Consider the following 24,913-nt stretch of genomic DNA (forward strand, 5'->3'; position numbering starts at 1 on the left):
ACAGATTTTTCTCCTGAAAACTGTTTATTTTGGTGAGTAAAGAGCTTTCATTTATTTACAGTAAGCCTAGAATTCCACAATTTTTTTTTTTTAAGGTGAGTGCTAGTCACGGTTAGCAAGCGCTTAGCCAGCCACGGTTAGTGGTAATACATGCCAACTGATAGTGCTAGACTGAGGAATCCTAAGTGCTCCGGTAAATTGGGTCAATATCAACTAGCGCTTTTCCCCCACATAGCTTGTTTTAACATGGTAAACGTGCAGACTACAGTCCAATATACTCACCTCTGACAGGTGAAAGAGCTAGCTCTGCGGTTAGTGGCTAATGCTAATGCCTTTTCTCTGAAACTCCCTCATAATGCTGTACTTTGTATTTCAGTGGATTGGCTTTACTGCTACTTACATCCAAACATAAGGCACACTGGATTATAAGGCCCATCCTGACGATTTTTGGGAAAATTAAAGGATTTTAAGTGCACCTCATAGTCTGTCAAATATGGCAACCGCATTATATGTTATAAAATTTGTGTGTGCTTTCTTAATTATTTAAATTGTGTGTTGTAACTGTGTTGTCTGGACTGTTCTTTTTACAGCAACCTGCCCAAGGACTGCAGATAAAATAGCAATTATAGCTAAATATGGCACATTTACATTATGAAATAATGAGGTTGATTAATGTGTATTGTTCCTGTTAATTAAATAAGTAAAAGCCAAAGTCAATCAGGTGTGCTATAGCAGGAAATTCACAAAACTACAGCACCAGAATGGCCTAACCCTGGTCTAAAACAACACAGTAAAGATAATTAATAATTTGAGCATTAAAAAAATGAGAGATAAAGAAAGAGTCAGAAGGAGTGAGAGGTAGTAAGGGGTGAATGGAGAGAGAGGGGCCCAATCTCCAGCAGCCAGCTTTTGACCTAGTTCAGCTGGACTATAATGGTGTGCAGTAATCATGAAATACAATAGCACAGCAATTGACAGAGCCAGGTTTCCTCACTGCTGCAGAGAAGAGGTGAAGGAGGACGACCAGCATTTCACTCAGAGACAGAGAGATTACGTCACCCTCAAACACTTGCTAACCCTCCTTCTGTCATAGACATACGTTTCCAACTTTTTCTGGAAAGATGTGACAGTAAAGTCTCTCTAACACACACACACACACACACATAGGCATACACCATAATGAGAACAATGTGCAGCCTTTTCCTTTCCACAAGGCAAAAGGACCGAAACTCTGAGGCCCTGCAAGCAAGTCTATCCCCTCCCCCTATTTCTCCCTCTCTTTCTCCTTCTACACATCTGTTTCTAGCCCCTCAGAGCAGGCCTTAGAGACATCAAAATGTAGGTCACTACACATAACTGGAATCATGACCACATGGACCTCTGATGGGAAACTGTTAAACGAAAGCACATCACACCCTTCCTTTCATCAAAAGGACTGAGTTATGAAACAGAGTTTAATACTTTTTTATAAAAAGATATTGAACATCTTCAAACAACTGGTGGTGCTTATCAGGACCCTAGCATAAGAGAACCGCTAGACTAGAGCACTAAAAAGTAGATAATACTGACACCTTGTGGTGACATTTACAAATTACACGAAAAAAGATAGCACTGGGCTTTTTGGTGCTCTCCAGCTCTGCAAAACTTCAGCCCAGGAAAGCCTTAATTAGCTGAATTAGGGAAAAACACAAATATGTGCAGGACTGGGTCTACTACAGGACCAGGACTTGGGACCTGTGCATCACAAAGTTTCAGCTTTAATGTAGGTAAACTCTGTGCTGAAAAATACAATTTATTTACTTATTACATTTGAATTATCATTTGATTACTTAACACATGTACAGCACAAAACACTGCACTAATTAAAAAAAAATAATAAAATGTTTGTTAAAAATGTATGTAAATTGTAATTTTTAATTGAAAAATGTTAATGTTGAACTATTTATTTATGAAACATTGTAGACAAATGCGTGTTGCTAATAGCTAATGACTAGTAAAAATGCATTAATTACATTCAAGAAAATATTTTTAGCTTTTTTATAGAACATTCCTACTGTCATAAAATGTCTAAAATACTGAAGTAAAAAAATGTAAGGAAAATCACTGAACAGGGATTAACACAGACAAAAGTAACTAAACAATAACTATAAAAAAGTCAGCAGAACTGAAATGTTGTCTTAAAATGTAGCCATAGTTTAAAACTTCATTCACATACCTTAATGAATATTGTTTCATTTGTTTTAATTTGTTTAATATCTATCATATTTAATATTGCTATAAAAAGGAAAGTTTGATTACATTATCAAACATATTTAAAGCTTAGAGGTTCCTTATTTCATACAGTCTCTCCCCACACACACACACACACACACTTTATATAATTAAGTCTCACAGTTTCTTTCAAAAAAATCATCCCTTCTCGGATATTTTTCCTTGGCCAGTCTGACAAAGTCCTCCGCGCTGTCCAGAGATATCAGTCGATCCTAGTAAATAAAAAATATATAAATTTAAAAATGACACATCACCAAGAAATATCCTTTTTTCCAAAACAAATCAGTTCCCTGTCTTTGCAGTCATTGTTTTAAAGATTTGGTTGCCTCATCCCATAACTCCCCAATTAATTCTAAAAGTACTGGATGGAGCACCATCATTCCAGAGAACACAAGTTCCAGAACTTCACAACTCAATATCGGATGGGGCTCTATACCCCTCTAGCCCACACCTGGCATTAGACATAGCTCTTTTTTAGGTTCATGTTCATCTGTTCTAGAGATTTCTAGTCTATTGTCAATACTGCAAGATGATTGTGCATCTTCACATCTATGTCACCACTGGGTTCACTTAAAAAAAAAAAGGCTAAATGCGTTCAATAGAAAGGGTGTACTGTCTACAAACATTTGGACCTATAGTTTATGAGTTACCATAATGAAGAGGTATCTGTCATTGGGTTCCACTCCGTGGGGGAACAGGCTTGACTGCTCACACACTGTGTACAGCAGCTCCTTGGCTCTCTCCATGTCATCTCCATCCCTCAGAATACTCTGCTTATTCACAGCCAGCAGTGAGTCCACCTCCATCTGGTAGCCTAAGAAAAATTAATTAAAGCTTTCCGTAATATACACCACTGTTCTATAAACATACACTGTTCTATTCAATTTTGGCAACCAAGCCAAAATAAAAAATAAAATAAAAAGGAAGACTTTCTATCTAGTGCAAGGATTTGCCACTCAACATTCACCAACAAGAGCATTGAAAAGGTCAATAGTACTCTTAAGAATTTAAACTGGATGTGGTGATTGTTTGACAGCTTATAATGTGGCAAAATGGGTTCTCCTACAACATTGTTATGATTCAAATAAAGCTATACTATAATCATGTAGATATAATGTGTGGTTTACATATTTGATGCGATCTGTAAGTGGTGCTAAACTACTAAACAGAGCAGAGACCACAAGGAGATAAAATGCAGAGAAAAAACTATGAAATGTTAAAAAAGAACTGAGCAGAGGCTCACCTAACAGAAGCAGGATCTTTTTCCAGCGAGCACACACCTCTCGGCGAGCACACTTCAGTGTGTGGATATCATAGTTTAACTTCTCCCACTCCTAAATCATACACACACACAAACAGATAATGGGAACATATTGAGAACCTTTGAGCGAAGTCCTACTGAGTTAACCAGGTTTGGATATAAAAAGTGAATAAGTGAATAATGAAGCATGTGATTTGATTTGCTGACAGATGGGACATCAGACCAGACAGTCATAATATGAGAAAAATAGACAACAGCAGCTCGCAAGTAAACAATAAGGACAAAATGACTGATACATAAATAATAAACTGAGCAAGACAGAAAGATTTAAAAATAACACTATGTAACATTCTCAGCTACAGGCTCACTCCTGCACTATGCAACTTTGGTGGAGCTGCAAAAGACCTCTAATGAAAACTGCGGAATATGACTGTATAACCCAAGTCATATTTGTGAAAAACACATCAATTTCAAATTGGTTCCTGGCTTCCCAGCATGTAAAATTGTACCATAAAGCATGATTTTTCTTTAATGCAGTAAATTACATTTCCCAACTGTAGAGGTAGCTAATAAGGTAAAAAAAAACAATTCTTGCATAATCCTGATTTAAATTAGCTGCAGTACAAGTATTTATACGTCACATTAAGCCTATCAACCTTTGTATATTATTAAACTACTAACAAAATGTATATCATTACTGCCTAAAATGTCCATACCATAGAAAACTTGACAACCAAAATACACTGGGGCTAATTCCATACATTATCTAAGGGCCTACCTTTATAAAAACAATGTCCTACTGTAGAAGTATGGTCCTGGCAAAATGTAAACTATTTACAGCAGTGCAATTAAATGTCCACCCCCACGTCAGTCGGAGCACAAGCCTAATAACATTCAAGGAATGAAAGATTCCCTTATCTGAGCTGGTTCTAAGTTCACTTAGGGTAGCAATGTTGATTGAATGATTGCATTAGGATGAGCGGAGGAGGAGGAGAATAATGTCCTGTGCTGTATATCGTAGGCTGACTGTTGGACAAGTATCTATTCTTGTGGCCCTTGCTTTAAATTATATACAAAACCAACCAGCTCTTAAATTTGGGTTTTGTTCAGAAATGTGTTAAAAGTTTTTTTAATGGCCAGGTCCATTCAACAACCATTCAATAAATAAAAAATATCTGAACAAATAAATACATACATAAATAAATAGATATTTACATATTTTACAGACCTCAGTGTCTTTATCCACCTGATTTCTCATCATGATGAAAGCCTGGAGCTCCTGGTCTGATTCTCCATCAGTTAAAGAGCTTGAGGTATGAGGACTTCTCCATAAATTCCTTTCCTTTTCTTGTCTGGAAACACCCTCCAGCTGGACCTCACTCTCACTTGACACTGTGACCTTACTAGAGGACCGGCGACTTATTGAAGACAAACAATAAAATGAAGGTTTTTGAACCTCTATGATAACTTTAAATACCTAATCATTGACAAACGGTGTACCGTTATTAGGTCAGCAGTACAATAACACTGTATATTACTGTATCACTGTACATTAGTTAAAATGTGTGAATTAATAAACAGGTAAATAAACATAGTGCTCAGATAATTATACAACAGTATTCATACATACAAGTCTTCATAATTTTTTTTTACACCAGTACAAAGCTCTATTTTACTTTTAAAACAGTGTAATTTCTGGCACTTACCATAATATAGCATTCTTCTCTTCTTTTTCGTCAGTGTGACAGCACAAAGTATAAACTGCACCCATTTAGTGCTCCACTGAGGTTATCAGGAGATTACGGCTATTCAACGCATTATTGATAGCATCATTTACCTTCTCAAAACAGACCAGCTTCTACACTCTCTCAGACTGATATGTTTCAGCAGCTCCCTCCTTAACTTAATCATTCCTGCCCCTTCCCATGTGACTGTCCTCTTTAAATACTCACTACAGCCAACAGCAGGCAGGGCTCGCACATAAAAAAACAACATGGCTATGCACAATTAGCACTCATCTGTACTATTTTATTTTATAGTATCACTGCTATCAAGCTCTTTTAGCGCTCTAACCAATAAGCCACCTCCACTCTGATTTTAAATGGAATTATATATAGCTTTTACAGTCAACCACAGGTATTATACCAGGTTCCCTAAATAAAGAAACATTATGTATATTTCTCCTTTTTGCTCTACTGACCTGTAATACGGAGAATAGCATCTTTATTATTTACATCCCATTGTTACACCAATTCATAAAACCCAATACAATGTAGCCATTAGTTTTGTCTTGTATTTATTAAGAACCTGGTGCATAGAAAATGTAGTAATGTTCAAGTGTGAATAAAAGTTGTTTGTGTGGAGCAGATCAGTGCTCATAGGTAAGAGGTACCAGTTGTCCACAGAAGTTTTTATCATTCCTTGCACCTCTTGGACTTCACAGAGCCTCTAGACTGTCTCCTGGAGCCAGGGCTGTTTTTCCTATACAGGCAGAAAAGACATTTAAATCAGGTTGTTACTTTTAAATGTCACTTTTAAAAAAATAATCACTTTTAAATGTCAGTCACTTGCAAAATGCAGTCATTAAGCCTAAAAAAGAAGCATATTTAAATTATCTAACTGATGATTTGCTTAGAACAATGAAGCCTAGAATATTTGCATGTCAGATATAATACATACAGGACTGGGCTTTAGGCTTAAGTATGATAATGTAGGCTTATCTCAAGTATATTAAGTCAGATGATGTATTTCTTTTAATAATATAGGATTGGCAACCACTATTTAGAAAACAGTTAGATGCTAAGAAAAAGGGACATGCAGTGGGTATGAGGGAGTGTATAACCTTGCTGAGCTGGGTGGCAAAGCAATAATGCGAGGGCGGGCTGTAAGAACCAGCTCCCCCAGAAAAGCCTCCGTCATCAGATTTTGCAGAGTATTAAGGAGAATCTCCTCCATCAGATCACCAAATTCTGGGCTTCTGCAGAGAGAAGAACAGAGAAATACAGAAAAGTTCATAAAGATTTATAATGTTGCAGAGCTTTGTTTTAAAGAACAATAAAACCAAGAGTGCACTGAAATGGCAGTTGAAGAATAATATAGATGCATGGTTGAGTTTTTTTGTTTAAATAAAATGTATGAGAATTATTTAAGCCGTTAATATCCATGGTTAGTTTGTATATTAAACAATAATTGCCTTTTTAAACATTATCAAAAACATGTAACATTACATTTGGCTTATTAAATGAGTGTGAACTGAGCTTAAGATGAGACTTCCCAGGTGTTTTGAATGCAGTATTTCTTATTTTTTTGTGATAGCTCCACCTAAAACAGGACTGTTGCACCACAATACTCCAATTGTTTAAAATCTATTTAAAGCAGCTCACCTGCGGATGGATTCCTGCACCTTCATCATGTCCTTTTGTTGCTGCTCCTGATGAGGTTCAGGCTTCACCTCCCGTTCACCTTCACATTGAGCTTGTGTGTGGGTAACAGCATAAGAACTACCTTTGTGCTGTGGAGCTGGTTCAAGGTCAGGGGAGGCGAACCTGTTTTTCTCTAGACATTGAGTCTCAGTGGTAGAATGGGAAAGAGTAGGGGATGGCAAAGCTGAAGCAGGACGAAGCTGGGAAAAGTAGGGCACAGGTTCATCTGAAGTACTCTGCAGAACTTGCTGAAATTGAGGGTCATCCAGAAGACTCCTGTACGAGTGGAGGAGACATAGTTTTTGCCCACTGGTAATCATTTACTCTGGTTAATAATGAGATTTATGTGGAGAAATGTGGTCTGTACCTGATTATGGATGTGAGAATGTGTGTAAGGATGTCTCTCTCTGGGCCATGGGTAAGAGGCGGCATGTGTGTGCGGGTAAGCTGACTCTCATTTGATCCAGACTGGGAAACTTTTGGGTGCATAGTCCTAGAGACACATTCAGATACTCATTTAGCTTTAAACATGCATGTCTTAAACCAGGGGTGTCCAAACTACGGCCCGCGGGCCATTTGAGGTATTTTAGAAATAGAATGAAAGTTCGCTGTTAAGCAGGTTTTTATAATGTGAGATTCAAAGTTTGAACGCTAGGTGTCAGATACGGGCCAAAGATTCGGAGAGGGTGCGCATTTCTAGCGCAGAAAAACGGGGCAAAAGAGATTAAAAGCGGAGAGAGTGCGTATTTCTAGCGCAAAAAAAAAACGGGCCAAAGAGAATAAAAGCAGAGAGAGTGCACATTTCAAGCACAGAAAAACGGGCCAAAGAGTCTAAAAGTTGCCGTAATTAGACATCGTAAAATTAAACATCAGTTTGAAAAATCTTAGTTTACACAACCCTGTCAAAGATAAAGATAGTAAGTCAAGTAAAATGGTGTGTAAATGAAATAATCAGGAAAAAAGTATTAGTTAAAGTGATATATTTTATTATTTGTTTTATTACGGAGTGTGGCCCGTGACTTCAAATATATTTCTCCTTCTGGCCCCCAACAAAAAAAGTTTGGACACCCCTGTTTGGACACCATAATAATGTATAACATTTCTAATATTTTGTATTTTAAACTCAAAAATCAATTGTTTAAAGTTCTAAAACATATACAGATTTTAAATTCACACACCTGTATATATGATATTTGTTCATTTGTGAGGAGAAGTGTGACTGGAACTCCAGCAGGGAATGTGAGCGTGCAGTGACTCCCAGATGGAGAAGCGCAGGACGAGGAGGCTCTGGCTGTCTTTTCACCTGCTGTTGGACTTTACTCTCCACTCGACTGCGTCTTGCATGGAGCATTTCAAGTACTGCATCACTGCTACTACTGCGGATTGGTGGCAATGTCTAAAAGAAACACAAACATGGATAAATATATTTTATTATCAATACTGCACAAATCGTATAGGGAAATTGGACAAGCAATGCAAACAATGGCTCTTCTTTTTAGGTTTTCTACTCTTTTAAAAAATATATGTTTTGATAACATTTTCCAGGACTTCCCTATTTAACAACATACACTATTTAAAGCGGCAGTCTGTAGTATTCTTTCTGAACTGAAAGCAGAAGCATTTCTGAGTGGAGAGGGGACAAAACATTGTGTTTAATGGTGTCAGTGTGCTGGGACAACCCTCCCAGCTAAGTCTAATATATTCATTCTAAAAACTGGGGTCTCGGGTCGCTTTTCGCGTGAGTTCTTCTGGTCACGTCACACGTCTTTACCTGCTTACATCACATGTAAAGTCTCTGAAAGAGGATCAGTTTTACGGTAAGTTCACACTGCAGCGACTCGAAGCGTTTATCACTTCGTCTCCCACAGCGGCAAAACGTTGAGATACTTTCAACTAGGCGGTAGTCAATCAGCCCCTCGGACCACGCCAAACACAGGCTGAACTACAGAGAGAGAAAACGAGGAGAAGTTTTTTTCAGACTTTACTGTGCTCTACATTACCTCTCTGTTTGATTACAGAGACAGAGGATCAGCTGGTCCTGAGCTGGATATTTTAGCAGGGTTCACCGGGCGATAAAAGAATGGATTTTAATAAACTTGCTTGAGTGGTGGAGAAAGCGATTGGCAGCGATGCCGCATCGCCGCAGTGTGAACGAACAGTTACTGAACGCGAGCAGCTGGTGGAGAAATGGAGAATTCAGTAGGGGAAACTTAGACCTCAGTAGCTCATTCACTCATAATATAAAAACAAAGAAGAGTCCGCCCTAAAACCGGGATTAATATTGAACGGGCGTTTGAAAGGTGGCGAGAGCTCCGTAACCTGAAAGACTCAGTCATTTGGCTTTTACTATTAACTTCTAAAACGCTGTGGATTTTATTGCCTGTAACAGTATAGCAACCGTAGTTAGCTTGCTAGATAATTCTGTAACACGTGATTTGTGTAGTCAGAGTTCTTACCCAACACTTGGGCTGTGAGTCCGTTTGGGTGGCGATATGGTAGCGAGTCCAGTACGATAACACAACAGAGGAGACTGGATGTTGAATATTAGCAGAACCACTAGACGGACACTCTCTCTCCCTCTCACATACACAATAAGTCTAACTCGCCCCCTAGTGGCTATAGAGCGTCCTATAATTCTAAACATGCAATACAGAACATTATCATTTGCCCTCTACTTACTATTTATTGCTCTTACAATGCTATAAATAAATAAATTATATTATAGATACTAATATATACAATATGAATAATTGCAAACAATCTAAATAGCTACAGTCTAACTGACCGTCTATTTACACTTTACACATGCTTAGTTAAGGCAAATGTTTATTATTCTCACGATTGCTCATCAAAGAATGCCTTCAAACTGCACTTCACCATATTTAGCTAACTGTTTGTTGCTCATTTCCCCAAATCCCAAAATTTGCGGACATCAGCTTTAATAAGCTTATTAAAGCAACTAGCACTGACCTGTTATAACTACTCTGTCCCAGTTGCATTATGTATTTTTGATGAAGTGAGCAAGACAACACTTTTAAGAACCATTTGTGTGTAAAATCCTGTAACGTTAGTCTACCACCTCAGTCCAATGGTTTTTATTTCCCTTTTACTAATTGTTTTGTCCTTTTTAAGGGGTGTCTCAAAGCGCAAATTCCACTTCCTGGCTGTAGAAGGAGCCCCGAAGCAAGAAATACCAATTCACAAATACTGCAGCATTAAAAGCTCCTCAGTTTAAAACAGTTTAATACATTTTTTATCAATTTCTAGAACATTTAGAAATATGTGTACGTCTGTTACCAAATTGGGGGCAAATGGCACTCTTTATATTTGACTGATGCAGCAAATAACAGGCAAAAGTTACAGATTTCAATAAACATGCAGTAGCTCAACTATGTACTCTCAGTGGCTCAACAGCTTTTCCAGGATCTCATTAACATTTTCATGATATTTGCAGCACATTTCTCAATTTGCAAGAATTTTCAGATTTTACAGAAAATGTGTGATCCCTGTTTTACAGATTTAAAGTAATGACTAGCCATTACCTTGTATTTTCGTGTTTCATAGGACATTTTCTCTTCAGCTGTTGGGCATACCTGTGTAAATAAATATCCATTTTATTATTTCCAATAATATTGATAGAATGGAAGAGAATATATTATACACTGATTATATTTGTATAAACATTAAACCCAGACCTGAGAGTGTTTCTTCTGTGTGTTTCTCTGTTCCAGGTCCTTTTCTGTAATAATAAATTCATGTTTTTTTCTCTCTTTCTCCTCCTCCCATTGTAGCAGGTCTGTCTGGTACTGAGTTAGAGCCTCCTCTGGTGTAATCTGGCAAACACATGTATAAACAATGATTTTACTAGCATCACTCTCTCTGATTAAAAAAAATTGGTGTGTACAAGTGGGAAGCAACATTTGATATATTTACGATTATGCAAGCATGAGAATATACTGTATGTGCAATTGTGTGTGTTATTGTTTTTATGTGGGTGTGATACCCACTTCACAGATGAGGTCCTGTTGGTAGAAGGTGGGGTTGCCTGAGGTGTTCAGGGTAAGGATGCAGAGAGTGCTCTTCCCAGCAGCTAGTGATCCACTAAGTGGATGAATCTGTACTGACTACACAGACAAATATCCATACATATAATGCATGCAGCAAATGATTTACGTACATACAGTGCCCTCCATAATTATTGGCACCCCTGGTTAATATGTGTTCTTTAGCTTCTCATAAATTGAGTTTTGTTCAAAATAATATATTACCACGATGGGAAAAAAAAGTAAAGTCCAACCTTTAACTCAAGTAAATTTTAAGGGGGAAATAAAATCCCTGACTAAGAAATAATTATTCTTCATAAAATCACCTGTTCCACAATTATTGGCACCCCTAACAATTCTTAGGAAATAAATTTAATAAAAGTATTTCTGTCACTTCTACAGTAGTTTACGAAGTTGATCAGAGTATGTAGGAACATTTAATTAGTAATTCACAACTTCCTGTTTCCCTGGGGTATAAATATGACGTGACACAGAGGCCATTTATCTTCAACATGGGAAAGACAAAGGAACATACCATTCAAGTGAGGCAGATGTGTGTTGACCTTCACAAGTCAGGCAATGGCTACAAGAAAATCGCTACTCGCCTACACCTGTCCATATCTACTGTCAGAGGAATTATTAAGAAGTTTAAAACAACTGGAACAGTGGTAAACAAGCCTGGACGAGGACGCAAGTTTATTTTGCCACCACGCACAGTGAGGAGGATGATAAGAGAAATAAAAAGTTCTCCAAAGCTCACTGTTACAGAATTGCAACAAATGGTAGCTTCTTGGGGTCACAAAGTCTCCAAAACAACCATCAGGCGCTATCTACATGCCAACAAGCTGTTTGGGAGGCATGCACGGAAGAAACCATTTCTCACTCACAATCATAAACGCAAACGTTTGGAGTTTGCTAAGCGGTACTGGGACTTCAACTGGGACCGTGTGCTTTGGTCAGATGAAACAAAGATAGAGCTTTTTGGCAACAAATGCTCTAAGTGGGTCTGGTGTAACACAAGAGCTGAGTATGCAGAAAAGCACCTCATGCCCACTGTGAAATACGGCTGGGATCAGTGATGCTGTGGGCCTGTTTCTCTTCTAAAGGCCCTGGGAACCTTGTTAGGGTGCATGGCATCATGAATGCTCTAAAATACCAGGACATTTTAAAACAAAATCTGGTGGCTTCTGCCCGAAAGCTGAAGATGGGTCGTCACTGGGTCTTTCAGCAAGATAATGACCCTAAACATGTGGCCAAATCTACACAGAAATGGTTCACCACACACAGAATCAAGCTCCTCCCATGGCCATCTCAGTCCCCAGACCTCAACCCCATTGAAAACCTGTGGGGTGAGCTGAAGAGGAGAGTGCAGAGGAGAGGACCCAGGTCGTTGGATGATTTAGAGAGAATGTGTAAAGAGGAATGGTCAAAGATCCCTCTTTCTGTATTCTCCCATCTTGTGAAACATTACAGGAGAAGATTAGGTGCTGTTTTGTTGGCAAAAGGGGGTTGTACAAAGTATTAACATCAGGGGTGCTAATAATTGTGGCACACATGATTTGATGTTAAATAATTATTTCTTAATGTGGGATTTTTTTCCTACTGAATAAATTCACTTGAGTTAAAGGTTGTATTTTACTCTTTTTTTCCATCGTGGTCCTATATTATTTTGAACAAAACTCAATTTATGAGAAGCTAAAGAACACATCTTAACCAGGGGTGCCAATAATTATGGAGGGCACTGTATACGTACATACAAAAACATACTCACACACATACTCATTGGCACACTGCAAAAAAAAAAATTAAAAATTAAATTAATCCTCCATTAAATCAGACCTTTAGGTCATCTATAATGAAATATATTTTTTTCTGTTTTCCTCACCCTCACATTGGAATAAATTATTTTTTTGTTAATATTGTAGGTATATTGTTCGCTCCCACAGTTCATGCAGCCCATAAGTAAAAACTAAGCTGCAAATACTGCCTGTTTTAAAGTCACTGTTTGTCTGATGTCGCGGGAACTTGAGCTGATTCATCTTATATCCATTCTTCATTTTTTTAAATTTAAAGTAAAATACAAAGTAAATCTGAAAAAGGTCATGTAAATATAAATTATGACTGTTTCTGGAACATAAAACTGGACAGAACATATTGGGTAAGGGCTCTTTACTTTTCTACAGTATTTGTCTATTTGACTGAAAAAAACAACTGATAAATGGAGTAACACACCTGCTTGCCATCCTGCTCCTTTACTTTCCACAAGAACAGCATTGTGTCATTTGAGACATTAGTCAAAAACAGGATATGTGAACACTGGCAGCAGACTGGAATATCACCAAATGACACTCTCTCTTCTGACAGGAACACCACCTACACACAAATAGACAAATTTAGATCACGCTTTCTTTAGATGAAAGATCAGTTATCCTCCTTTTCTAATAAAGTGAAGAAACAAGATATTTTACAACATGTGTTGGACAATATGTCTTCATTAAACTCACATAAACTTACAGCAATGATTTAGCACCATAAGCATAAATTATATACAAAGAAAATCCAAATATACAACAAATATTACAGACTGTATAAAATAATGAATGACTATTATTATTATTTATTCGTTTTAACAGTTACAATAATAAATCAATAGACACGCCTAGACACACCTGAGCACAATTTGTTAGAGCATTAGAATATGCATTAAATTGTGGCTTAAATTAAATTATTTGTAAATATTTTTACTAGAGATTTGCCCTTAAGTTCTCCTTTACCTGTCCAGGTAGGGCAACTTTCTGAGTGCAGGGCACGGCAGGGTGACTATCATGGAGCTCAAAAGGCACAGAGTCTCTTCTATCAAAGCCACAGCCTTCAAAGGTCACAAGTATACTCTCTCCCTCTAGCACATATATTGGAAGGTCCACCTGAAAAAAATGAAAGGCAATTAAAATACTAGATAATCTACAGCATGCAGCATGTTGTACTTATGGCATTGGTCAGAAACACTGTTATTTTACAATTTTACACAGGACTGACAAACAGCACTGCAGTTCTTCTTATGAAATATTTTACTACTAATCAAATACATTGGATGGATGAATAAATGGATTGGGCAAATTATACAAAAAATAACTTGTAAAAAGACACTAACACTGTATGTTTTGGCCTCCAGAGGAGAGAAGATCCACTCTAGTGTGGCTGTGCAGCCAGGCTGCACATCACCATCTGGATTCAAGCACTGCAGGGCAGGGTGGCTGAAGTTTTCCTCCTGCAGCTGCTCCAGAGGAGATGTATTCACATGGTAGCTCAATGGGAGAGCTCCTCCATTATACAGCTCATACACCTACTCACACACACACACACACACAACACAGAGCAGCTGGCATTAACCACCACAACTGAAATAACTTATACAACAATAATTCTGTAGGTATGACCCAAAAATATATATTTTTATTTTTTATGCATGTTTATATAGTAAAATGGGTCAACCCTTTAGTCTCTTAAAACATGTCTCTTAAAGCATGTGTGGGAATTTCGTTCTATGAATTAGGGGTGAAAAGAGAAGTGCATTCCTTAATAAACTGCATGAGAGAGATTGATCAGACCTGTATAGGTGGGTCGAATCCTCCGATAACCACTGGAGTAAATACGTGTCTAGTGGAGGGGAAATGGAGGTAGCATCTATCTCTCTCCACTGTCACACCCACAAAATTTAGCTGAAGAGGAAAAAAAATAAGACCAGAGATTTTTCCACTAATTTGTCCAAATTTCAAGTTCAAATTACAGTGAACTGAAGATATTCAAACAATATCCAACATTCAATTAAGGAATTCTACTTATCTTACCAAAATCTCCCTGCCATATGAGAGTTTCAGAAGTACAGGAAGACGATATGTTCCAACAAAGTCATGCCTGACGCAGAAGACAGCATGTCATTTACAAGACACTGATGTGTAAATGTAGTTTACCCTTTAAACCCTGTACATAGATACCCACTTCGTTATATTACAATTTACAGCACTTCCATAAAATCTGGTAAAAAAGAAAATGGCAGTATTTGTTTTTCCCCTTACAATTAATAAGAAAATTATTAGCATTAAGGTGTTTGGTGTTGTTTGTCTAACCTGTAAGTGAACTGCACTGCTCTCTGCTGGCCCGGCTGCAGTTTTCCAGCACGTGGGGAACTGGAGAACAGTCTGTTGTCCTGCACCTTCATTTGATGAAGCTCAGTAGAGGTGAATTCTCCGCTCTCAGCCCAGTACTCCAGCTCAATCTGCTGGTCCTCAGGGAACAGCAGTGACCTGAGAGGTGAACAGGAAAGAGTTACAATGCTAGGGTCAAAGTATTTATGTCACAAATATATTTACATGATTTGCCTGTTTTTAACATTATAAAAGATTGCTTAAATTAACAATTAAATAAATACATTCATAAAGACAGATAAGCAGACAGGCAGGGGGTGAATGGTAGAACTCACCACTCTACGGGGATGCTCCCAGTGTTCTCAAACATGAGCAGGAAATTAGAGGGGTCTGCACCCAGTGGGGCAGCACTGAAGTTAAAATCCAACATAGTGGAAGTGAATATGGGTGGACAGCGGCTCAGGCTGTAAAAAAAATAATACACCAAAAATGTTGTGTTTCTATTATTCAATGAAACACAATTCCAAAAATGTAGTTTTAGGTAGTTCATACATTATATTACCTATGCCGAGTGGGCACTCTATATGTGAGCTCTGAAGGGCTGGGGTCACTGCGCAGGTAGGTATTAAGGGAGTCCAGAGAGAAGAGCTGCCAAAGCTGTAGCTTACTCAGCCCCTCCACACTTCCACTGCTACGGACATCTGTCACCTCCAGGGTGGAGTACACACCCTCTGCCTGGACCTGGCACAGCGAACAAGGCTCTCCCACCACCAAACCTGGGAATAATACATTATTTTTAACATTGTTCTAGGAACTAATAATACTAGATACTAGATCTCTAATACTAATGTTGATGAGCAGTGTTGTGAAACATCTTGAAAAAACATTACATTCTAAATAAAATTTCTGGTATATACTCTACCAGAGACATTGTGGATTTGATAGTAGATGGTCCAGCAGTATTGGGCCCTGCGAACAGGTCTTACAGTGGCGCTTATCATCAGCCGGCAGAGAGCTGGGATGGTGCCCTTCACGTTGTCCATCTCCAGAACTGCAAAAAAAAGGGTCATAAAGAGACTCAATATTTCACATTGTCATTTCTAGCTGCTGTAGTGACAGTTGTCAACTGTGATCTCCTACCAACATGATCTTCAAGGGCTTCGTTAGAGAAGCGAGGAGAAGTGATGCTTTGAAGTGCAGTGAGAGAAAAGCTGATGGCACAGGAACCGTTGTTCATGAGAGGAATCTCAAACGACTTACACCCTCCAACTAACACCTCACCCAGATCTAGAACTGATCGATCTGCCTGGAATCACAACCAATATAGATTAGAGATATGTACATATTATGTACACACAATAATTGTACATGGAAATGTATGCAAATGGTGATAAGCAGCACTAAAAGAATTGGTGGCAATTCTAATTGTATAATATTGATTATAATATAATTGATGACTGATAATTAACTCTTCAGTATGCATTAAAAAAGGTTTAACAAAACATTAATAAAAACTGCTTCTCCTAGTTTTAAAAGTTAATATGCACCTCTATTGAACCTTTGGCAGCCAAGCCAACAATTTTTAGAGGCAACTTGGACCTCTTGCAGTCTGGGGTCTGGACAGGCCAGAAAGTAAGCATAGCCTTCATACTGTGCATCTTCTCCTCCAGTGGAGTAAAGGACCATGTCTGAACCTACACAACAACAAAAGTTCTGTTTGATTTAACTGAAAAATAATAAACATGCAAGAACAATAATCAAAATATAAAAGTATCCCTACATATTCACTGACCTGAAACTCATTAGACTGCAGTATACCAAAGTCTGGTTGTACAGAGATAATTGTCTGATCTGAGGAATGCAGCCTCCAGTGGAAGTGTACTGGTACTCTACTTAGGTTCTTGACCCTCAGACTGGTCTTGGAGCAAGAGCCCACAGCTGTAGGCCTGAAGTACAGGGTCCCATCATCAACCTCCACACACAGCGGCTCCACCACACTCACCACATTCAGCTTCTATACACAAAATGAGAACAACTACAGTGTGTGTAATGTTACCATTAAATCAGAAAATAAAAAAAACATCAGACAAGTTGCTCTTCTGAATATACCTGTGTATGTTTTGGGCTGGCGTTGAGATTCAGTGTTAGTGGTAAACTAGTAGGACGATCTTCAGCAGGAATGGATCTGAAAGTAAAGATCTGGTGGCTACAAGGTGGTACAAATCCACTAGAGGGCAGCACGTGCACGGCAGGACACTCCTCTGGGTCCAATCTGAAAATTATGGGAAGGTCTCCTGTATTTTGCAGAAGGACAGTCTTGTAGGAGACTTGATTTAAAGCTGGAAACATCTGGAGAACATGAATGACAAGGAAATATATATATATTAAAAATGAAAATCTTTGAAGTAATCAAAGTGATAAAAAAGATTGCTTGTTTCCTTGACTCACCACTTGGGGCTGCAATGAAAAGCGTGGGATGAAGTGCTGATTTCCAGGCTGAAAAGAGTGGCCGCTGACCCTGACCGTGAGGCACCAGGACGGGCACAAAGTGCGCTCATCTGTTTGCCTGTGGTCCTGAAGAACCTGTCATTTACATGGGATTGAGACAGAATGAACTAACAAACATCACAGTTATCACATTCCACAATAGCACATGCACTATACTGCCAAAATTATCTGCTCGCGCCTGCCTTGCGTTTTGTGATGTTAGGCTTGGATGGAATGGAAACTCATTTTATGAAGCCTTCTACGTACTGTTCTTGAGCTAATCTGAAGCCCACATCAAATGTCATAACTGGACTTGCACAGGTGGAATCTTGGAATCACAATGAAATTCACTGAGCTCCTGAGAGCAATCCAATCTTTCACAATCTTTATGATTTGTATGTGTGCGAATACTTTTGGCAATATAGTGTATATGTCCAAAATACATGGACAGCATGGAAATCTATTTAGAGATTAATGATATTAATGTTCTGGAATTTCTGGTTTTCATTCTCCGCCCGTTTCCGACATTGAGAGTGTACAGGGCCCAGAATTTGCTGCTATGCCCCTGCTGTTAGCACCTCCTAAATGGAGGGTTTCCTCTGGAAAGAAAACACAGTCCATGCCAAACCCTAACATCTGTTAGGGAAACTGGCTGATAAAAAGCTACACTGAAAAGTAATCAATGTAAATATACTAAATCTACATATAGAAGCATTTCTAAAATATACTAAAGAAACTAAATCCACTCCAATACTTTACCTTGTAGACAGCAAAACACTCAAGCTGTGCTGCATGGAAGATATTGTGTTGTCTGGGTGTATATGTTACACGGAAATCTGTGGATTTCAACGGGCTCAGGTCACAGGAGAGAGGACCGATGGAGAAAGGGGAGTCAGAAGCAGGGGTCCACAGCAGTGTAAGTTTGCCCTTTGTATGGTTGGTGATGGAGACTGATTGAGATGCTGGCCCAGCATAAAATGTCAGTTCAGAAGGCTGCACTGTGACATGTGGCAGAGGGAAACTAAGAGAGGTTCCACTCTCATTAGGTCTTGCTAGTGCATTGTCTGTAATGTTGCTGTGGAAATATTCTTCCACTGCACTTGGTTGGGAGAAGAGAAGCCTGGACAAAGCAGTGTCCTCTGAAATGTCCTAAGAAGCAGAAAATACCATTCAAACTATTGCACAGTTTATGTTATTAGGTGTTTTGCTAAACTTAGATATGTCAGGAAATCCATATGAACATATGAACAAATAACTGCACACATGGGAGCACTCATACACACACACCTCTTGAAGTACTAATCCCCCTTTTTCATCCAATTGCAACTTGTGTTCATCCAGCATTGCACTGAGTATATCTGGAGGGTAGCAGGTGAGGCCACGGAGCAGGTTCAGTCTGTATACACGCAGGTGTCTGGGGCATAAGATGGCTGGTTTCAGCTGTTCTGAGTGACAAGTGCCAATCAAGTCCAAAAAAAGAGGTTCCTTCCAAAAAAAAAAGTGAAACATACTGTCAAGAAAAAAAATAGCAATTAAATTATAAGGTCATGTGATCATACACTGACATGCCAAAAGCCACTGGATAGCAGTATGTAAAATTATTGTTTTCCCTGGAGTGATGGAGTGACAATGCCCACACCAGTATAAGATGTCAGCATGCTTATGAGAAGAAAACATAAATTATCAGACTCTGCGTTACGCCTGATAATAGGTGCCAAATAGATGGGAAATTTAGTTTCTGAAATGTTAAAGATATTTAATGTCCCTAGATCCACAGAGTCCACAGTGGAATAGTCACAGAAGGCATTACGACCCAATAAGGACAGAACAGTGGGTGGTAATGATCATGACTGGCAGTGTCTGGCAGATATGTTCATGTGAACAGACACCAACTCTGGCAGAAATTGCATCCACATTCAAAGCAGCATGCCCATACACATATATCCCATTGGTCAGTCCAGCATTCTTTATTTCCATGGAACATCAAAGTTTATAGGATGAACTTATTTCTATTCCATTACTTATGTCATGTGAGAGTATATACAATACATTGTTACTGTCACACAAAAATATTCTCAGTTTCTGTTTTTTCACTTGTTGACATTAATTTCCACCCTAATTTTATTTTAAGATTTTTCCCTCTCCCAGTAAATTTAACATTTTGGAGATACGTTTTTTGGGGCATTAAAATATATAGAGTTATAATTAGGCCTATAATACATATTTATTTTTTCGTTTTCCAATTTGATTTGCAACAATGCTGCTGTAACTTACCCTGTGCAGTATGAGGCAGGCTGTTCTCCTGTGATAGGCTATTGAGTGATGGGGCCGGAACCTCAGATGCAATGTCAGACTGCTATTGGCTGCTATAGTGCCACTAATTTGGTCAACAGTAAAGACACCATAACCTCTAGGATCCATGTCAAACTGGTAATGGGCCAGTACTGTTGAGGAGTTTATGACATGAATAACTCGTGTGGCTTCTCCTCCCTCTTCCACACAGCCAAAATCCCCCACTGAAGAACTTAAAGAAACCACAGGACCTGCAGACATTAGGAAAGTAGACCCAAGTCAGTCACACATACCTAGAACGCTGTTTATGTATGTTATGTCTGACAATAAGTGAACAAACCAGAATGACTGAAGGATTTCGGCAAACACAGTACTGATACATATCACAAACTGTTAATAATAACAATGTATGCCTTTGAGTGATCTAAGTGTTCTCTTCATGTATCTCACCTATGCATGAACCAGTGACTTTAAGCAAGTCTTTGCTGAGGGCACCAGGACAGGTGAGACTGAAGTATTCCACACTGGTTGTATCAACAGTGAGAGGAGTGAAGCAAACAGGCACTGCCAGCACTGAATGAGGCGCCACGTGCCCCTTTTGCACATCACACTGGAACACAGACTCCATCAGAGCAGCTTTCTGCACACGAGTCAGAGTGAAGTCTGAACCTACCTGCGTTGACCAAACGAGACAAAAACCAGGAATAAAGATTACAAGACAGGAAATAAACATTGTGTTAGATTACGCATTTTAGTCTTATGTAGGGACAATATGCCACTGGTCACACAGTTACTCACTGGAGAAGGGTTGCAGATCTCAATGTGTTTTTCCAGAGAGCTCCCAATTGCTATTCTCCCAAACTCAAGCACCCCACAGTCTTCCTCCTGGCCAGGGGAGATGATCTGCAGATAAGGATACTTGGCTAAAGAAAACATAGAAGGCATAGAATTACACACAATGCCTTTTAATGACCAGAATTAATAGAAAGGGACTGTATGTATTACAGTCTTCTATGGTCTTATAACTTTAAAACAAATTATTAATTACTTATATAATTATAATTAAATACGTAAATGTGAAAAGATCACAGATCATTTTCTATTGGTCTATTTATCATGAACTTTGAGCACAATGTAAAAAAAGATATCAGGTTCAAATTGCAAGTTGAACTTACACAGTCCTCTTATTAATATGGTGCAGTTACTTTCATTGTCATCACCGAATGTGCATGTTGCTTCTGTCTGGTACACCAATGCTTTCTGTGGTTTGAACGTAACAGTGACTTTCTGCGCCCCTCCTGGCTCCAGAGACCCACTTACTGGTGAGAGCTCAAAGGGTTGCTCCACCACCCACTGAAAACCTGTTCGCCACTTACTAGAACAAAACAACAGGTAAACAGTGTTAAAAAATACTCTCTGTTACTTACAGCTGGCTGTAATTTCTCTGCTAAGGTGGCTTCTAAGGATTTCTTTCAGAATTAAAGTCTTATTGAGGCCTCCATACCTGACATTGCGGATGAGGAAGCTGGTTTTTGAGCTGTGTTGAACGGCGCAGGGAGGCAGCTGCACTGAGTCAGGCAGCTCCAGGGCATGCTGCAGCATCACTGCACTCAGTGATACCTGGAATGTCCCCTCTTTACACTCAAACTCTATACTGTCCACATATTCACACTGCAGATGAAAAGCACAAACAAATTTCAGCACGTAACTGTGCATATTAACATGTTACAGAAGTTGGTATGCCCCTACAATGCAATATGACAATATATTATATGAAACCATATTAACACATTAATATAATATGCATGATTGTGATGAAACAACTTTGAAACAAGGAAATGAGGATGAGTATGGAAGTAGTATACCTTCTGAAGAGGGCGGAATGTGATTGGTAGAGAAAAAGAAGTTCCAGGACTCAGTTTGATGGTGTGAGGGAACAGAGTAGTGAAAATATTAGACAATGGTGGTCTGAAAAAATAGATAAAAAATAAATAAATTACAGAATACAATATGCCTAGTAGATATTTATTTCACTGATGAAATGCTTGGTTCTATATATGATTATGATATACAAACATATTTCTTTCCTTGGCAGCCCATTATCTCACAGAAGTCCAGACTAACCTGAAGTTGAGCTTCAGCAGTTTCCCATGTATATTTTTAAGAACAAGTGATTTGGTATATTCTCTTCCTAGCTCCCAGCACTCCCAGACCAGCTCAGCCCGGGTCTCCACTCCCAGGTAACAGCTGTGCTTCAAAGCTCCCTTTTTCTGACGCTCCTCTGTTCGCTGCAGACTTGAAACCTTCAATTTACAAAACAACAATATGACGTTATAATAAAGTTACAAAAATTGAAACAGCATCGTTAACAAAATTCCAACTGGTCATTTTATGATATGGCTTATTCTGGCCTCAAAAGATGAAACAATTAGACATGCTAGCAACAATATATGTGTAACCATGATCTTTTATTTGTAAGGAACACTTAACCTTCTACCTGATTTTTAATTAACAAGCTTTTCATGTCCTTAATCAGGGGTGTTACAAGAGAAAAGACCGAAATTTGCAGATGTCCTCTGAAATCAGAATCCGCTACTGTGCTATACTTGATTACTGTGCCTTTTATTGCCACCAGGGGGCAGGATATCTCAAACAAAGATGTGCAAGTGGTCTTATAAACTCAGATATAGATGTTAAGAGAACACTTGCCAATAGAGCAATACATCGACTCATCTTGTTACTCTACAACATAAACATTTTACCTTTCTATGCATGCCTTCTCTGGTTCCCCATTGAATCCCTTTGCTCAGAGGGTTCACTGGAACATCTGCAAACATCGTGATTTACCCTGTGCTGGGCAAAAACAGCAAACTCACTGCTAGACTTCAGAATCCTAATATACATATAATTGATATTATTTTCATTATTATAACAAAATCAGTGTAGCTGTGTAGAGTTGTCAGTGCTTTCTTGCAGTGTTTACTTAATTTATCTAAGTGGCTTAATAGAGGACACTGCAACAGAGGTGAATGTTTTATTGTAAAATAAAGGTGAATTAAACCCACAATGATTGTTCTAGTTAAATATTCAATAAAATATAATAAATCTTTGGGATCCACGACTATACAGCAAGTAAAAGTAAATGCTAGGAGGGCTGCATTGCACAAGTGACTATTATTTCAGTGAGTTTAGCATGTTTATTACACAGGAGAAGTAAAAAGTGTCTAGTAAGTGTATAATTTTTTTTAACATATCTGACTTTATATAATGTATGTATTTATTATTCATATATAATTGCAAAGGCAATGTAATGCAATTATGTAATTAAAAAATAAATACTTATGAAAAAATAACGTTTGTTGAATGTCACCACCCTGTAAGTACAAACTTTACAATCAAATATAATTATTAAAATACTTTTAGAGATATAATTTCTTTTACATTGTTGTGTGACTGCAAATCCCATATGTGCTTTAAAGCTATTTTTTATAATAAATCCATGATATTAAAGTTAAAATACACATTTTATTTGTGTCCCTGAGTTTCACTCAGTCCTGTTACCATAAAACATTACCCCACATCTACAAAATGAAGTTACATCAGCTGGTTCTCCTGAAGACTATGGGAAGACCAAAATTAAGTTCCCATTCTCATTTGTTTTTCTGTTTATTTGATCTGAACATAAAAAGTAACTGGAATGAGTTCCAGTAACAAGAGTGAATGCCAGTAACAGGAGTGAGTTCCAGAACAGAAGTGACTAGAGTCTCCTGGTTCATTGATTTATTTATGTGAATATTAGTTAATGTAAACCGCTTTTTTCCAATTATGTTTGGTTCATTATTCATCAATTTGTTTAAAAAAATTGCATGAAAATAAATTTGATTAATTTCAGGTTTGTTTTTTCTTAAAAAGATAAAAATATTTTTTTCATCTTGTCGAAAAATACAATGTTCATGCATTTATAGTGATTTTTTTTATTGCTGTAACATGACTAAGAAAAACTTCGAATTATAAACCTTAAAAAATTAAGTAAAGCTGATTGAGTTTGACCAGTACCTGTTCTGAATAGTTAAATACACGTGATATTAGATTCTGATTGAAAAAAAGAAAACAATAAGTTTAATTTGGAAGCGTTACAGCAATCAAATGGCACCCATTCGGTGGAATGGCTCTTTTAGAGTTAGTTAGGTTAGCTAGCCTAACTAGGTAACGTTAGTTAGTGTTATTAAGGCTGTTTATTAGTCTTGGAAAATTAAAAAATACGTGACGTTACAGTGACAGCACCTGACAGAGTTAGGTTAGGTAAAATTAGAGCTACAGTTGAATTAGGATAATTTAGTAGTTGTTTAGTGTAGTTAACCTGTTCGTTTAGCTATATAGTGAGGATTATAAGGCATAAATGAGAAAGACAAGAGCGCCTTACCTGGTTTTACCTCATTACCATGTAAAGCAAACTGTTAGTATTATTATTGTATAGTTAAATAACTCGGTAACGTTACTCCCGCAGTTGGACTGCATTAGCCCATAGCTGAGTTTGTGTTTGGTTGTCTGAGAGCAGAGTTGTGGTCTCCCCATAGCAACGACGGAAAGCGACGAGGGACAATACCGCTCAAACACAGCGAGCGAAGTCTATTTCCCACACGCGCCCAAAAGTAGTTTGGAAATGTGTCAGTGTCTCCTGCTCTGGCACGGTACTGCGTCCTCCAGTGAACTGTGTTTAAAATGCTTATAAATACATGCTTTTTACGCCCAGACAAGATGGACTGCAGCTTCTCCTGCTCTCATATTAAAGTGCTGCTCTCTCTCTTACAGCCCTCCACCCAATAAAGCTCCTCTCCTGCTCCCAGAAGCATTTTTCCACAAATTAAATGGCCCTGTGACATCAGCATAAGGAGCTGATTATTTTACTCCCCCCTTCATTAACTTAATTATTTGTCCATCAGTAAACCTGCCTGAGTAATTCATATTTGAGAGCCGGGGCTGTAAATAACC

The 24,913-nt window shown here is 38.2% G+C and overlaps 2 protein-coding genes across 5 annotated transcripts; both read right to left on the reverse strand.

The window, feature by feature from the left end:
- Positions 1 to 1,436: 1,436 nt before the first annotated feature.
- Positions 1,437 to 5,716, reverse strand: LOC111194895 (melanoregulin). 2 transcript variants are annotated; one of them, XM_022680238.2, is made up of 5 exons: positions 5,239 to 5,716; positions 4,761 to 4,935; positions 3,515 to 3,605; positions 2,922 to 3,085; positions 1,437 to 2,483 (listed from the first exon to the last, which is right to left on the reverse strand). In XM_022680238.2, the coding sequence occupies exons 1-5, from the start codon at positions 5,301 to 5,303 to the stop codon at positions 2,382 to 2,384; spliced, it is 597 nt and encodes a 198-aa protein (XP_022535959.1). In that variant the 5' UTR covers positions 5,304 to 5,716; the 3' UTR covers positions 1,437 to 2,381. The 2 variants fall into 2 exon arrangements, with proteins under 2 accessions (XP_022535959.1, XP_022535958.1); XM_022680237.2 differs by having other exon boundaries at positions 4,761 to 4,950.
- Positions 5,717 to 5,811: 95 nt separating this feature from the next.
- cfap65 (cilia and flagella associated protein 65) lies at positions 5,812 to 24,515 on the reverse strand. 3 transcript variants are annotated; one of them, XM_022680235.2, is made up of 33 exons: positions 24,345 to 24,514; positions 22,684 to 22,769; positions 22,046 to 22,224; positions 21,787 to 21,889; positions 21,426 to 21,592; positions 21,097 to 21,296; positions 20,720 to 20,844; positions 20,372 to 20,594; positions 19,904 to 20,172; positions 18,917 to 19,114; positions 18,389 to 18,778; positions 17,591 to 17,725; positions 17,252 to 17,491; positions 16,935 to 17,156; positions 16,690 to 16,836; positions 16,283 to 16,448; positions 16,065 to 16,193; positions 15,705 to 15,918; positions 15,478 to 15,606; positions 15,125 to 15,301; positions 14,846 to 14,912; positions 14,606 to 14,716; positions 14,149 to 14,340; positions 13,772 to 13,921; positions 13,230 to 13,370; positions 10,962 to 11,078; positions 10,650 to 10,787; positions 10,497 to 10,547; positions 8,133 to 8,350; positions 7,322 to 7,447; positions 6,916 to 7,230; positions 6,375 to 6,509; positions 5,812 to 6,013 (listed from the first exon to the last, which is right to left on the reverse strand). In XM_022680235.2, exons 2-33 carry the CDS (start codon positions 22,756 to 22,758, stop codon positions 5,947 to 5,949), a joined length of 5,316 nt encoding a protein of 1,771 aa, XP_022535956.2. In that variant the 5' UTR covers positions 22,759 to 22,769; positions 24,345 to 24,514; the 3' UTR covers positions 5,812 to 5,946. The 3 variants fall into 3 exon arrangements, with proteins under 3 accessions (XP_022535956.2, XP_022535955.2, XP_022535957.2); XM_022680234.2 differs by having other exon boundaries at positions 22,684 to 22,774; XM_022680236.2 differs by lacking the exon at positions 10,497 to 10,547 and having other exon boundaries at positions 22,684 to 22,774; positions 24,345 to 24,515.
- Positions 24,516 to 24,913: the final 398 nt, after the last annotated feature.

The sequence above is a fragment of the Astyanax mexicanus genome, chromosome 11 (genome assembly GCF_023375975.1).
Source record: "Astyanax mexicanus isolate ESR-SI-001 chromosome 11, AstMex3_surface, whole genome shotgun sequence".
Taxonomy (NCBI): domain Eukaryota; kingdom Metazoa; phylum Chordata; class Actinopteri; order Characiformes; family Acestrorhamphidae; genus Astyanax; species Astyanax mexicanus.